Source organism: Alligator sinensis, unplaced genomic scaffold (genome assembly GCF_000455745.1).
Source record: "Alligator sinensis unplaced genomic scaffold, ASM45574v1 scaffold499_1, whole genome shotgun sequence".
NCBI classification, from domain to species: Eukaryota; Metazoa; Chordata; order Crocodylia; family Alligatoridae; genus Alligator; species Alligator sinensis.
In genome coordinates this window covers 3,594,606-3,610,603 of record NW_005841864.1, presented here as the reverse complement: position 1 = coordinate 3,610,603, position 15,998 = coordinate 3,594,606, and the positions used below count along the sequence as shown (strand labels likewise).

Here is a 15,998-nt window from a genome sequence, read left to right as displayed (position 1 = left end):
CTTTCCCTAGCCTTATCAGGGATCCTTGCTTTCCCTGGAAAAAATTAATAAACCCCCCCCAAAAAACCCCCAAACAAATTCTCTGATAAAAGCTCCAAAATCTGTGATTAATATTAAAGGTTCCCCAGATTCCCCTCCTCCCAGTGCCCTTCACTCCCCCCACCCAAAGCTTTCCCACCCTGCTCGTGCCCCTTGCCTCCCACCCACAGCCCTGCCAGAGGGGGCCCCCCAGCCACCAGGGCTATGGGGCTAGAGACCCGGATCTGCAGCCCCTTAGCCCCGACAGAAGGCAGCAGCTGTTGCAGCAGAAGCAACAGCAGCAGCAGTGAGATGTCTCCCCCACTGCTGCCACCTGCTGTGGGCTCAGGTGGGGGTACCAGAGGGGGGGGCCCAGCCCCCTGAAAGCACCACTTACCTCACAGGCTCCAGGAGCAAAGAGTAAGCTTGAGCTAAGCAGAGCCTTGGCTGATAGAGCCTCAGATCCTGCCTTTCCCACTCTGGGCAGGGCTGGGGGTTTCCTGCCCCTTCTGCGAACAGCTCTTACAGGCTGGAACTCAGCCAGCCTGCAGAGTTCTTTGCAAAAGGAGGAAATCTGCAGGTTTCCCTACTAAAAGAGAAAATCTGTTTTTTTTCCCCTCTGATAAAAACAGGGAAATCTGTGGTTTTCTGTTTTTCCATAGGAAATGGAAAACCTGGATCCCTGCTCATTATATATCAGGTGGCAATGCTCCATATGCTGTCCAGCATTAACACTGAATGCAATTTCATTCAGGCAATGAATTTTGAAATCATCTCAGGACTTGTATTCACTTTTATAAAAAGTTTTTCTGCAATTTACAGACAGGCAACTTTAAGCTTTTTTTTGCTTTTTTTTTTTTAAGCCAGACTATCCACAAGTTTATGGATAGTTGGAAAACTTGCCTGTTAGTTGCTGGTGCAGCACTAGGTTTTTGCTGAAGAGCCAGAGCTAGCTGAGCAGGTAAGGATGAGCAAGCTTCTGCCAGACGTCTGTAATATATTGGTAAGTTTTGTGGGGTGAAAATAAAACTATTATTTATAAAGGTGAAACAAGGATCTGGTGCCTAGACTTGTTGTCCTGCCGTACCAAGAAGTTCCTACTGCCTCACCTAGACTATTTCCCAGGATGCCACACTTCCTGGATACCTATACATATGTCCAACATGTTAACTGAGTCTGCTGGAGTGTGCTAATTACCACACTCTAGCAACCTCAGTGTCATGCGTATTCAGCATCCCCTTGCTTCAAAATGGCAGCAGGGGTACTTTAACTGAAGCTTATTGAACACGCTTTAAAGTGTCCCTGCTGCCGTTTTGAAGCATGGGATGCTGAATCCATGAGATCCTGTGGATACTTTCATTAAAACAGCTTCCGAGAGCCTCTCTAATTGAAGCACCACCTCCCCCCATCAGAGCACATGTAAACGCACCCTATATTTACAGGAGTAATTGCTTTAGGTCAGCTATTACTAGAGTAGTTTTCTTTTTTACATTCTGCCTTCTAGAAACAAAGAGGTGTGTATGTAAATTTGTGGGTATGAAACAAAACAAACCTAGCCCCAAAACTTGAAAACTTATTAAATTGAGCATAGATAAAATTACTGAAAAAGTTACCTTGTTTAGACATGTAGAACTGATGCTTCTAAACTACCTACGCATGGCATTCTTCCTCAGTTTAGCCAGATCACAAAATAAAGCTGTTGGCATGGAACGTTTCCATAGCCACACGCATATACCAGCAATGGATGCTTCAGAATAAAAAAACATTTCTACCCAGAAGGGAAGGCAGAAAAAGACAGGCAAAACCAAAGTGTATCCTACACTTGGTAGACACACACACACACACACACACTTTTAAATAGATAATGAAATCAAAGAGACTGGGGTTCAGGGGATGACCAAACAAGTCTGATTCCTCATTTAAAGACCCCTTCAAGGAGACCTGCTACACCACAGTAAAAGAGAGAGACTGATGCTAAACTTAATAAATTTAAGAGCTACTTTTAATTTGGGGAAAACACACACGCCTTGCTGAGGAAGCAGTTTTTGAAAGCAGCCATCATAGCAATAAAATCTGGATGTTTTGTATTGGAAACAGAGGTTAAAAGGTTCATACACTATCACTTTGAGGTAATGTAAAGTTAACAATATTTTCCTCGCTGTCAGAGTACCCTCCAGGCGCATATTTGTTCAGGATCAATGCAACCTTACCTGGTCTCCGAGTCCTCTGAAGACAGCCCAGGCTTAACTCGCAATGCAAAATGGGAAGCCTCAGGCTCCTGCTCACTCTGAGACTTCTGGTGTCTCACCTTCCTTGACTCAAGGGGATACCACCCAATTCTGCTCTGACAGAGGGGCTTCATCTTCTCTTCAGCAGGAAGGAGGGGGGATGAGAAGGAACTGAACAGAGCCTGAGGTTCCAAGCAACACAGCAGACTGTTTCTTCATTAAGAGGCATTTAATGGGACATAGGCCACAGCCAGAGGTTCTCTCCCAATCCTACCTGTAGAGCCCAGAGCACTACCAAAGATACTCAGGTGTTGTGTTTTCCATCTCTCTAGTTTCTCAAAATCCCTTTACTTGTCTCAGCCCCTAGATTCTTCTGGTCAAGAGCTGCCAGGCTGCTCTTTCACCTGCTCTACCAATTTCATGTTTATTTCCTCTAGACATCTACTGGGTACCCCACATCTTGCCTTCACTGATACATCAGACATCCAAGACTGTTGATGTTAAGAGGTGCAGCAGAAGGCATGTGCACAGCAGAAGCACAATTTCTGGGATTGGACATCTGATCCTAGTCATGCCATTGCCAGCAGGGAGCCCAGGACACAGGTTTGCACATGCTGGATGGGGAAAGCCAAATCAACTTGCCCTGGGTCTCGCCCCATCCCAGCTCATACTTGGCCCAGCCACCCAAAGAGAGAGAAGGGGGGTGGGGAGGAAGGGTACTTACTGGTCCTTCTCTGGTAGATCAGGGTTCCCAAAACCCCCCCAGATAGGACCCCCCCCTTGCCTGGGAGCAGTGCGGTGCCAGCAGCAGGCCCACTGCACATGCGCATAGTTTAAAAAGGGCCCACCAAAGGAAAAAAGCCTCAGTCAGGCTCCAGGAGCGGTGAGACACACACGGGTGCAAGCCCATTGTGTCCCAGCAGCCTGAAGCCCTCCAGGTGACCCCCCAGCAGCCAAGAAGCACCCCACCAACCACCAGTACAGCCAAAGGCAAGCGAGGCCTGTGGTGGGAAGGACATAGCCTAGCTGCAGGGCAGGCGAGTAGAGCCAAGGAGGGTCTCGCCCCACCTTGGCTCCTACTTCGCTCAGTCCCCCAGGGAGCCACGCGACTGGAGCCTCACAAACAGGACATGCAAACAAGAGCGCTCCTGGGCCCGGTGCGCGAGTTCCGCGCGAACTCCCACGCTGAGGGTGAGGGCCGGAGGCCCTGCCTGTGAGCCCTAGGGAGGGTAGTCCCATCAGTAGCCAGCCTACGAGTGGCACGATGCAGATGGGCACACGCCTCACCCTAAGGGTCCCCTCGGGGTTTGTGGCCTCCCCATCTAGCACGTCAGAGGCCTCCACCCAGACGGAACCCATGGTTCCGGGCTCCACGCAGACGGAGCCCCTGGCTCACGGCTGCGGGGGCTGCGTGGCACATTTCCAGGCTCCTGGGACCAGGAGCGTGGCCACCTCCTCCCCTTGTGACGTTTGCTCTACTTTGGAGTCTCCGGGGCACAAGATAGAGGAGCTCCAGGCCACAGTCCAAAGACTGTGTGCCATCAGGGATGGCGAGCAGGAAACAGACTCCTACTGCCAGGCCCTTCACCCCCTGGAGGCAGAGGGTAGACCAAGGTCACCTTCCAGGACAAGGAAAGACTTGGGAATCTCCCAGACTGTCCAGCCAGGGGGTTGGACCAAGGTGGTCAAGGGCCTCAAGGCCTACCACATCAAGGTCCCCTCCCCTCTGGGGCTTTGCAACAGGTACCAACCTCTTGTAGCCCCAGTTGAGCCAGCAGAGATGCCAGCTCCTGCAGGCAAGGGAGGATTCACCCACCCCTACTCTCCCCAAGATGAAACCCAGAGTGGTCGTCATGGGAAACCCCCTCCTAAGAGGGCAATCTGCTGCCCCAACCCCCTAGCCTGGGAGGTCTGCTACTTCCTGGGGGCCTGCCTCCAGGACATAGCAGAGAGGATCTCAAAAGATTATCCGGCCCTCCAAACACTACCCTATGCTCCTTATCCATGCGGGCATGAATGACACGGCTCTGCAATCCCAGCCGGGTCATGAGGGACGACATGGCTCTGGGAGCGGGGCTTAGGGGGTTGGGGGTGCAGGTGGTCTTTTCCTCATTCCTCCTGGTTGTGGGCTGAGGAGGGAGAGATGGGTCAAGGCAGTCATCTAAAGACTGCGGTGCTGGTGTCATTGTGAAGGCTTTGGCTTCGGCTTCCACGTTCAGTTTGCTCTTTGGTGATAGAGGCAGTGGTCTGCTAGAGAGACTGCCTCCACCTCACCCCACTGGGGAGGAGGCTCTTCTCAGACTGGCTGACCTGCTCGACTGGGCTTTAAACTAAACCCACTGGGGGTTTGGGGGGGAGGGGGGGATTACCGTCACTGCAAGCCTGCTGGGCAATCCTTGTAAATCCAGCAGGCTAAGGCACTTAAGGGAACCCACCCCTACTCCAGCCCTGGAACAATCTGTGGGGAAGGCAGGGGCCCCCAATGGGACACTTGCCTGCCAGTACACCAATGCCAGGAGCTTGGGGGAATAAAAACAGGAGGAACTGGTCTTCCTGCTAAACAAGAATGACTATGACCTCATAGGGATAACGGAGACCTAGCAGGACTCCACCTATGACTGGGCGACAGGTATAGATGGCTATACCTTGTACAGGTGAGACTGCGTAGACAAAAGGGGTGGGGGTGTAGCTCTATGTCAAGGACAGCTACATGCCCCTGCAAATTGACATTGGCAGCCAGGACGGACGCCTGGCATCCCTCCGGGTTAAAATACGTGGGGAACGTGGCACAGGGGACATCATGGTAAAAGTCACTACAGATCCCCGAACTAGAAACAAGAGCTGGACCAGGAATTTGCCAGGGAACTGGACTGAGGCTGCATGCTCTCGGTGCATGGTTGTCATGGGAGACTTCAACTACCCGGACATCTCATAGGAAGAGCACTCAGCCAAATCCGATTGGTCCCAAAGCTTCCTTATGTGCATGGACGAGCTCTACCTGACCTCAAGAAGTCTACAGGCTGACGAGAGGTAAAGCATTGCTCGATCTGGTACTGGCCAAAGGGGATGACCTAGTCAGCGATTTAAGAATCGATGGGAAGCTGGGTGATGGTGACCACAAGCTGATCACCTTTACTATCCATCGCAAAGCTGGCAAGACAGTCAGCAATACAGAAGTCCTCAACTTCAGGAAAGCTGACTTCGACAAGCTCAGGAAGCTCATTGTCGAGGCCCTAAGGGACCATGACTCGACAGGAAGAGGAATCCAAGAGGAGTGGTTGCTCCTCAAGGGAGCAATCCTGACAGCACAAGGGATGGCCATCCCATCTTGGAGAAAGGGTAGCAAAAGGGCACAGCAGCCCCCTTGGCTCAGCAGGGAACTTGAGGACCTCCTATACCTCAAAAGGGAGGCTTATAAAGGATGGAAGACTGGTATTACCAAGGAGGAGTACTCAGCACTGGTCCAGACCTGCAGGGAGCAGATCAGGAAAGCTAAGGCTGCAACTGAGCTCCATCTGACTTCACATATCAAGGATAACAAAGTCCTTTTTCAGATATGTAGGGAGTCGGAAAAAAGCAAAGGTAACATTGGACCCCTTTGTACCCCGCCTGAACCAAATGGGACAGCTGGTAACCAACACCCAGGAAAAGGCCAACCTGCTAAATGGGCACTTTGCATCGGTCTTTCATCAGTCTAATGGGACAGCCCTGCCTAGCAAGACGCAGGACGGCCAGGGTGAGGGCATATTTATACTCAGCATCGGTGCTGATCTAGTAAAGGATCACCTTGAGAGGCTGAACACCTTCAAGTCAGCTGGTCCTGACAGATTACACTCTAGAGTACTCAAGGAGCTAGCAGGTGTCATAGCCAAACCATTGGCTAAAATATTCAAAAATTTGTGGTGCTCAAGGGAAGTACCTGAGGACCAAAAGAAGGCCAGTGTGGTACCCATCTTCAAGAAGGGGTGGAAAGAAGATCCTGGTAATTACAGGCCAATCAGCTTGACCTCAATACCCGGTAAGATTCTGGAGAAAATTATCAAGGAGACCCTTCTGGATAAGCTGGCTGAGGGCCACATCCTGAGGGACAGCCAGCACAGGTGTGTTGCAGGCAGGTCTTGCCTGACAAAATCACCTGGACAAGGGAGAAGAGCTTGACATCATATCTGGACTTTAAAAAAGCCTTTGATCTGGTATCCTATGCCCTCCTCATGGAAAAATTGGTCAGCTGTGGCCTCACCTATACCACAGTCCAATGGCTGGGAAACTGGCTCTGAGGTCAGACCCAGAGAGTAGTGATCGATGGTAGCAAATCATTAAGGCGCTCTGTGACCAGTGGTGTCCTCCAAGGCTCTGTCCTTGGACCAGTTCTCTTTAACACCTTTATCAATGATGTGGACATTGGTGTCAAAAGCGCACTGGTTAAGTTTGCTGATGACACTAAACTTTGGGGCACAGCATCCACACCTGATGACAGGCTAGTGATCCAGGCTGACTTGGATAAACTTAGTAAGTGGGCGGATACATTTATGAGTATTGAACATCATCAGGTTTGCAAGGTACTCCACCTCAGGGTGGGGGGGGAACCCGCATCATAATTATAGGCTCAGCAGTGCTATGCTTGCTAGCGCCACTGCTGAAAGAGACAGACTTGGGGGTCATGATCGACCACAAGATGAACATGAGCCACCAATGCGATGGCGCAGCTGGTAAAGCAAACAAAACCCTGGCTTGCATCCATAGATGTTTCTCAAGTAAATCTCAGGATGTCATCCACCCACTGTACTAGGCCTTGGTGAGGCTGCAGCTGGAGTACTGCATCCAGTTCTGGGCTCCACAATTCAAGAAGGATGTTGAGATGCTTGAGAGAGTCCAGGAGAGCCACGCACATGATCAAAAGGCAAGAGAATATGCTTTATGAGGACAGGCTGAGAGCCACGGGACTCTTCAGCCTGGAAAAGCATAGGCTCAGGGGGGGACCTGGTGACTGCTTACAAGTACATAAGGACCTGGGAGAAGGGGCACTCTGGTGAACAGACAAAGGAAAAACAAGGACCGATGGTCATAAACTCCTCCAAGACGTTTTTAGACTGGACATAAATTTCTTTACTGTCTGGGCACCCAAGACCTGGAATAGGCTTCCTCCAGAAGTGGTGCAGGCACCTACTCTGGCCTTAATCAAGAAACACTTGGATGCTTATCTTGCTGGGATCCTTTGACCCTAGCCGACTTCCTGCCCCTGGGGCAGGGGGCTGGACTTAATGATCTTCAAGGTCCCTTCCAGCCCCAATGTCTATGAAACCTATGACTCCTGGCCTAGCACCTACAAACCCCTAGGCCCCTATCTAGGCCCTGGGATGGCAGAACCTCTGCCTGATCCTGGGGCACAGTGAAAGTCTAAGACACGTGTACACTGCAGAACCCTGCAATCTGCTTCTTAGCATCCCATTTTCCACATCAGAACCAGGGCTGTCCCCATCCCAATGCCAATGCTGACAATCAGCTGATTGTCAGCATGGACATGAAGATGCTACACATGCAAACTATGGTGCCATACAAACAAGCCAAACATACCATATTGTATATAGTGTGTGGCTGGTTTGCTCCTGTATGGTCCTCTAAAGGTCCATCTGGTCTCGACCTGCACAAACAGTCGGCCCTGGCATTTAATCCTTCATTCTCTGTGCACAGACTAATGAAGTTAATTTAATTGTGCAATGTGTTAACTACTTGAACAGTTAATGGGAATATCACCATAAAACCCGTAGTCTGCCACACCTACCCTCTACCCTTTGTGAAAGAAAATGTTTGTGGCTAGTGGGAAAAATAGCTCCAGAAAATTCTAAAATTGGTCAATTTTTCCAGTCAGAGTATGACATAACTACAGAAAGGTCTGCCAAAATTGGGGTAAGGCTTCAGTGTTTCTTTCTGCAAGCTTAGGACTACGTAACATTTTTAAATGTCCATAAGTCTGTTTTTGCCAATTTTGATGAAGTTGAGAAATTAATTGCAAAGACTGTTACAGAAATTTAAAAACCCAAAAGGTAGTGGAAGGTGGGGGTAGGGAGAAGGCATGGAAAAAAAATCCTCAAAACAGTTTACAACTACTATAACCTAGGATAATGTTTGAAGAGAACAGATTTTTCTATTGTGCATAATTCTAGTGTTTTTCTGACTCATTGTGTAGATCTATAGCTATGCTTTTAGAAGTTAGATTACAATTTTGACTGGAACACCATGCAATCAGGCAATCCTGAATTGTGTAATAAAATGGATGGTACAGAATTTAATAGCATAAATTTTGTATTACTAGCTGCTGTTTGTTTACACAAACATTCAGTTACTGAAATAGTAAGTAAATTTCAGGTTTCAAGATTAAAGGGTATTGTTAATATGTGCATATTAAAAGTAGGCCGAGATCTGCAAGTTAGGTACTTTAGCTATATAGCAAGCTGCGCTACAGAATTTCAAGTCTGACTGAAGAGAAGAAATGTTCTACAAAATGGGAACTCAAACTGCTATCTTGGCTATATTTCTACCTTCAGTAAGTAAACTTATTGCAAACCAGTATACTAAAGCAGCTTGAGAAGATGCCCAGAATGCTGTTTTTCAGAAAAAAAAATATTTCACTGCTTTCTTCACCCAAGTATAATATAACAGGTCTTGCATTGATACAGCATGCAAGGTAATGTCTTACCTTCAGGGGCAGCTGCATCACAGACTTTAGGCATGTATGTTGTAACATTTCCCAGATGGCCATCAGTCATGTTACTCTGCATAAAGAATAAAGACAATATTAGAGAAGAATATTTTATACCGATATGCAGACTATTCCCTGTGATAATTCCTAAAGCACAGTTCTCCAAGAGCCAATTATTTTATTTTGATCCGGTTATTATTTGATATGCATTACATTTCACTTTATAAGGTTTTCCTTTTCCAGGAACAAGATAAGAAAACATTATTTTTATAGTACCTATGTAATCTATTCATGTCATAGTACATTATTATAAAATGATACCAAAGATACATATTAAGTGTTGCAAATTAATATCTTCATATAAAACTGCTCCAAAATGTTGTTTCATGTTACCTTAGTTGATTAAAAAAAGTTAAGATGGTATATGAACAGAAATGGGGAAAAAAAGTACAGTTGCATTAACTAAAGAATACTGATCACGCGATGGACTGCAAATTTTTCTAAACCAGATACCTGAAGGTAGTTTCTTCAATCTGTACCATCTGAGCACAATTTTTTTTCCTTCCCTCTCAGAACTGTTGAGAACATACACCTCAGTCAGGCCTTTTTCTTTTTGAAGGAAGGGGCCTACATAAAGACTTGGGAGCTTAAATTCAGCTCTACACATCTGCTACTTAACAGAACCGTGAATCAATGGTACGTGCAATACAGAACTTAAGCAAACTATGCAACCAATACAAATTTATAGTAATAAAAGCACTGATGCATAAAAATAAAAATATTTACTATGGAAGATTACTACATTTCAGGCTCAGTCCTTTGAGATGCTTAAACTTATAATATTTGAACTTCATTAAAAAACAACAAAAAAGTGCTGCACTACATTAGAGCAGAGGTCCTTGCTAATATAATTCAAAGCTATCTAACTTCATTATTATTTATGGTCTACTGATTATTATAGAATCTTTCTTGTTAAAAACTATACGCTTAACATTTCATCCCATTTGTTTGGCGTGGGGGAAGGGAGAAAAAGGGGGGGATGGAGATGGGGAGCAGGAATAAAAGGAAGGAGAACAATGCACAATTTATTTATTTATTTTCACACTTTTAGCATTTGGATCTGCTGAAAAGACAAAAATAACTCACAATAACAAAGCTTCACTAATGCCCCTGGTGAATATCCCACAGATTAAGAAAATCTCATCTCACATTTTTTTCCTAATTAAATCGACCTCTACTTAATTTGTGATTAGTTATTTTTAATCCTTGACATTTTTCTTCTCCATTTGCCATTTACTTTTTGCAAATATTTGCTGGCCCTCCCAAGAAAACTATTTGTTAGTTAAGCTAAACATAAATAGTTTTTTTCTTGAAAGCCAATATTTGTGCTTCACTGATGACTTATTGCTTTTCTATTAATTTGCTCTTATTTGTCAATATTTTACCGATAATAAAGATACCCAAAACCAATTGCAATATTCCAGCTCTGGAGGCACCAGATCAATAAATCTTCTGATGCCTCTCTGTATATAGCATAAAATTGCATTAGTTCTTTCCAGTGCCACACTACATCTCAGACACACATCTAAATTGCTGCTTACTAATGTCACATTGGTTCTTGACACCAACTTGTCTTTTACCCACTAAAATGTTTCAATTTATTCCCCTTCCCCCCCCCCCGGATCAAAAAGTTTTGTACTTTTTGAATCAACTTAAATTTACCTATTTCCAGTACAAATATCCAATTACCCTAGCATTTTCACCACTATTTGAGTATCTGGATTGGCTTTTATAGATAAAGTGAGCATGGCTTCTGGTTACTGGGAATGCCATAATTTCACCAAGAGGTGCTGTTTTGTTCTGGGCTTCGTAAGTGATGCAGTACACCCTTTACAGACTGTGCGAAGGCATCACCAATCAGATGATTCAATGAAACCAACTACAGCCTGAGCATTCTCTCCAGCTGTTATATAATGAAACCAACTACAGCCTGAGCATTCTCTTCAGCTGCTATCTGCTTTAAGACTTCGGTCAGCATGTTCTTTGGGTGCATACTCCATCTCTTGCCTCCAGTTCTCACAGGGACTCAGACTTATGACACCCCCTGCCCTTCTATACACGTTATATAACCAAGACATGATTTGGCTGAGGCTTAGTATGGACATTCTCCACTCTGCCCTCCTCCCCCTGCCCCCCAACCCTGAAATAATTCCTTGGTGACACAGCAGCCAACAAAATCTGAACATGCCTAACAAAGATAATGCTCCCTGCCATCCCTAAACGCTCCTTAACACCTCCTTTCTTGAGCACTGGCCACTATAAGCATCCTGTCCATCAGGCCTGTAACTAGAACATCTTTTGACTTGAATCTCCCAAAACTTCCCAATAAGCTAAGAAAATTGTACCACTTTTTATGCATTCCTCCGCTGCCTGCCTTATTATTCCAGGAGTTCTAGACTTTTGCTAACCCAAAAGGCAACAAACAATAATCAACAAATGATACATTATTGCATTAAGAGAATTGAGGGAAAAATCATACCTCACTCTGTCAACTGATTAAAAAACATTATTTTTCTGTTGCTACAAACACAAGAAGGCCTCAAAGGCAAGCCATAGGTTAGATACCACAGCTACATTATAGCAACCTACTTGTCTTCACTTTAACCATCACTTAGGGCTTACCCCTCGTTTCCAAGCATCTTTTATTCAGTATTGAGATGCTGAATTTCTACATCAGCAGTCCATAATGCCAGCCTCCACTGCCAACTAATTTAAAATGTTCACATTTGAGGGGCTCCTCCCAAATATTTGCAAAGGCATTCAATTTTCCCTTTCAAATCCCTTTTAAAAATGCATTTACCATGAGCTGCGCAAACATGCACGCACACAGCGCTAGAAGGTAAAGACAAGAGGGGAGAACTTGGTTCTGCCTTTGCCACCATCCTCTTTCATCAGTTACTAAAACCCACTTCTGCAGTTCTTGCTAGTACTCACCAGAAGTGTGACATCCTTCACCAGCTAACAATAATTATTGTCATCATCATAAAAAAACCAATCACCCTATACACATTATATCCCAATCACTGTACCTGGCCCATTAATAATTCCACCTTCAATATCCCTTTCATTTGATTTTTCTTCCTCATTGATTCCCATATACACATGCCCTTCCCGAGCTAAGTATACAAGGACACTACCCCTTTTCCATACAAATCTTCCTGAACGTGTAGGTTTTAGTGTTCTAACACCAGGCGTTGATTTTTTTTAAACTTTTGTTCAATCATAATTTTTTCTGTGTTCCACAAACTTACGCATTCGGCTTAAAAAAAAATAAAGCATTTTCACATGGAAATGTCACCCCAATCTTAAGTTTCCTCACTAAAAAAAGTTCTCTATTAACGTAGGAAACAGAGATCTTGTCTGTATTAGGAAGATTCTAGCTTGTTGTTCAGTGTGCAGTAGAACACCAGACAACTGCAGCCTAATAAACTGCAAGCTGCTTCTGCAGTAAAATTATTTCCTTGCAACTGATTCAAGAAAAATTCAGGGCTAGCTTCTGCTGCAGAATCCTCACTAACTGTTACTCTAACCAACAGAGGCTCTCCTCTTACCTGTATCACTTAAAAGCTTGCATAAATAAATTTAACCCTGAACACCACAAAGTTCAAGATGCAACACAGAAACATGTAGGAGTAATGGTTACATCAGTTACTGATCTACCATATTTTCACAGCTGCACAAGGGGTGCTCCCAAGTAACATGGCTGTTACATGCTCTACTGTGTTTTTACTGCTCCTTTGAAAACATACCCCAGTCTAGGACTGGATTTTCAGTTCATTACAGGATTCAAGAAAACAAACTAGTGTTCTACAAGGTCCATCTTTAGTTAGACTGTTTTTTAAATTGTGTAGTCTTTTAGTCTGTCTTCTCCAGTCTGCTCAAGGATATTTATACGTCTCTACTTGAGTAATACGAATTTAGTCTTCATTTAGAAAAACAGCATCGAAAGCTTTTCAGCAGTAAAATCATATGTACATTTCCTTTCCTTCACCATTTGCCAAAAGGATCAATAAAGAAATAAAAAGTTGGCAGAGAAACATTTTTTGTTCATATCACTGGACTTAGGATCATAGAATAGGAGGTTGTTGCTCTGAAGATCTTATAATGCCAAAATGAAGACTAATCGAGTGGTTCAGGAAACTGAAATGTGTAAGCTGCAGTTAAACATAAGCTTATGTAGCACATAAGCGGGGGGGTGTTTTATATAATACTGTATATACTTACTGTAAACAGGTTTTTAATATTATATTAAAATGTATATAAAATATTAAAAACAGCTTTAAGTATATAAAGTAATGAAACTGAAAGCAAGCAATTCATTTTTAGGTAAGGGAGGAGAGTAAATCTATTGATGTAACATGGTGACTAACAACCAAAGGGAAGTCAAGGAAGATGGCAGAGATTAGGCAGGTAGTAGACTCCTATTTCAACAAATGAAGCTGTAACAAAAAGGCACCTTTCAGTTTTGAGAGAAGTAGCCCACAAAGGCTAATCCAGATTTTGCTCAGTTCTGTTATTTTTTACCTTCCCCACTGTGCGTCTTTCTTAAACTAGGTATTGATAACAGATTGAATAGCAAATCATCAGAAAAAATACACTTTCCCTTTAAGTTTTGTTCTACATTTAGTTATCTCCCATCTTGGACCTCTCAGATTCTCCATGAATTTTCAAAAAAGTTTGGCAATTAAATGTGGGTTCAATTCCTCCCTCCCTCACAAGTTTTAGACAAATCCAATGCCTTGTACCACAACAAAGTAGGAAATGCCTTCTTCCTTTTCATCTGACTAGAAAGGAAAACATTGTATGGAGTGAATAGCTCTACTTGAAAAATGCTCCTGTTTTTAAGTTTCTGAAAATATAATTGAAAAAGTAAAATAAAAAACCCAAAAACTTGAAAACCACCACCACCGCCAACCATAGACACAAAAAACTTGCTTAACACTTGACACATTTGTTTCCAAAATATTTCTCTCAATAGGATTATTCACAGCTCAACTTGAATTTGCCAAAGATAATCAAATTAAAAGCAGGGAAACATGAACACAATAAATAAAATACAATGAAAATAGGGATGCAATCTTCATTTCTATGTAAACCACAGTTTCTAAAAACAATTTAAAAACTGAACAAGCATTACTACAATTTTCAAAATTTGTAAGGAATACTAGAAATAAAAAAAATAAAAGGCCAACTGTACCTAAAGGTAGGAAATACAATTTTTAGTTTTGCCTCTAGGTTCAATTTAAATATAAGGGGTAAAGCTTGTACGATGGAACCTCAAATTTTTTCAAAGACATGAAAAAATTGGAAAGCTTTCACATGCCAAAGCATCCAAAGATCTGAACTAGATGGGGGAAAAATAAAATAGTAAAATTCCTTTTGCCAGTACAGAGCTTTTTCCTATACATTCTACAGACCCTTTCCTCAGCTTCCTTTCAGGGTTTCTCAAATTTCCACCAGTACTGTTATTCAACTTTTCCATAACTTGAATTACACACACCAAGGTAGAGAAGCTATTCACATATTTTAATACAAATTTTTATATTTTTAAAAATTTCCTCCGTCTACTTATGAGGCATTTGGAGAGCTTATTGCCTTTCTTGTCCTTGCTTTTTATTGTGAGGTTAAAATGAAAAGGCGACAAAACAATTTGCCAGTTATATGCAAGTTGCCAAGGAAACTCATATAATGGAGAGAGACTAGAAGACAAGAAACATTAGAAGAGACCAAGAAGAGAAAGAGTATGAGTATATAGAAACAAACTGAATAGAGCAGTGGTCAGCAACACTTTTGGGCAGAGTGCTAAAAACCACCCGCGACCTTCACTTATAAGATGTTGGCATGCCAGGGGTGGATGGTGGGGGAGCCATGAGGGGCCTGTTGTGGTAGTGCATCCCCGGCCTCTTCCCTGCTGTCCACCCCGAAGCACATGCACCAAGCAAAATGCCTTTGAGTACCACTCTGGCACCCGTGCTGGGGGTTGCCTACCCTGATAAAAAAGAGAAAGCATAGCAGGAGTTTGTTTTGCTGCTTCATAACACAAAAATCAAATGTCATTCAATGAGATGAAAAGTTAGCAAATTCAAAACTAATAAAAAAGGAGCCATCCAGTACCGATACGCACTGGAATGCCCAGGCACCACTTGTTCTTCTCTGCTTCCCTTCATGGCTATTGTTAGGGAACTATGAAAGGGGGTTTCAAATTCCAAACCTTACTCATTTTGGAGCAGGAAACTTTGACCAGGGTGGCTTACAACCCAGAAGAGAACACTAGCTAGTAGACTTTTGGGTATTCTGCAACTGAGGTCTCTCAAGTCCTCTAATATATGCAAAGTGGAACAACTTCAAACTCACAGGATGTAGCATAATAAAATAAAAGTCAACTTAGTTTTTCACACTGCCTCCTAAGGCTGGAAATTGAAAATGAAACCTGGAGAAGCAGATTGCCAAAGAGAGAATGTGCATGCAGAGTGTAGTCCGCATATTTCAGCTCCTGCGAGCTTGGCAAGCAGTGCTCTTCTCTCCAGACACTAGGGCCTTGCTAAGAACAATGAATAGCATACTAACCCCATGCCCCCTTTTTGAAGGCCAGACTCCTCAAACAAAAACAAAAAACAAAAACAACAAAAACAAAAACATAAAACCCCACTCAAATCCAAGCTGGTTAGGGGGAACTTAGAGCTACAGAGTAGGTAGGTGATGGGTTCATCCAGCTCTCTCTAAGCAGACTTCTCTGCAAAGCTCCATATTCACACTGCATATACAAAACCCATCTTTCCCTACCAGGCTCCATATGTACTCCTGGCTGCTTCTTACTATCCTCAATCCTACCAAACTGGTCTTCCCCAAAATACTCACGATCACTTATCTTAACCCAACTGCAAAATCCTGCTAGAACCCTCACCTCTTTTCATTTCCTGTTGTCACTTTCACTAAACTCTGTGCACAGGCCTGTTATCATTCAACTCACTTCTCTCTGCTGGCTGGGTTCC

At 43.9% G+C, this 15,998-nt stretch overlaps 1 protein-coding gene across 1 annotated transcript in view; it reads right to left on the bottom strand.

Moving 5' to 3' along the window:
- The window catches only part of LMBRD1 (LMBR1 domain containing 1), a 223,701-nt gene that overhangs the window by 33,081 nt on the left and 174,622 nt on the right, over positions 1 to 15,998 (bottom strand). Inside the window, exon 14 of the mRNA XM_006016640.3 lies at positions 8,944 to 9,019. Coding sequence (XP_006016702.1) covers positions 8,944 to 9,019 — 76 coding nt within the window. The remainder of the gene's footprint in view (positions 1 to 8,943; positions 9,020 to 15,998) is intronic.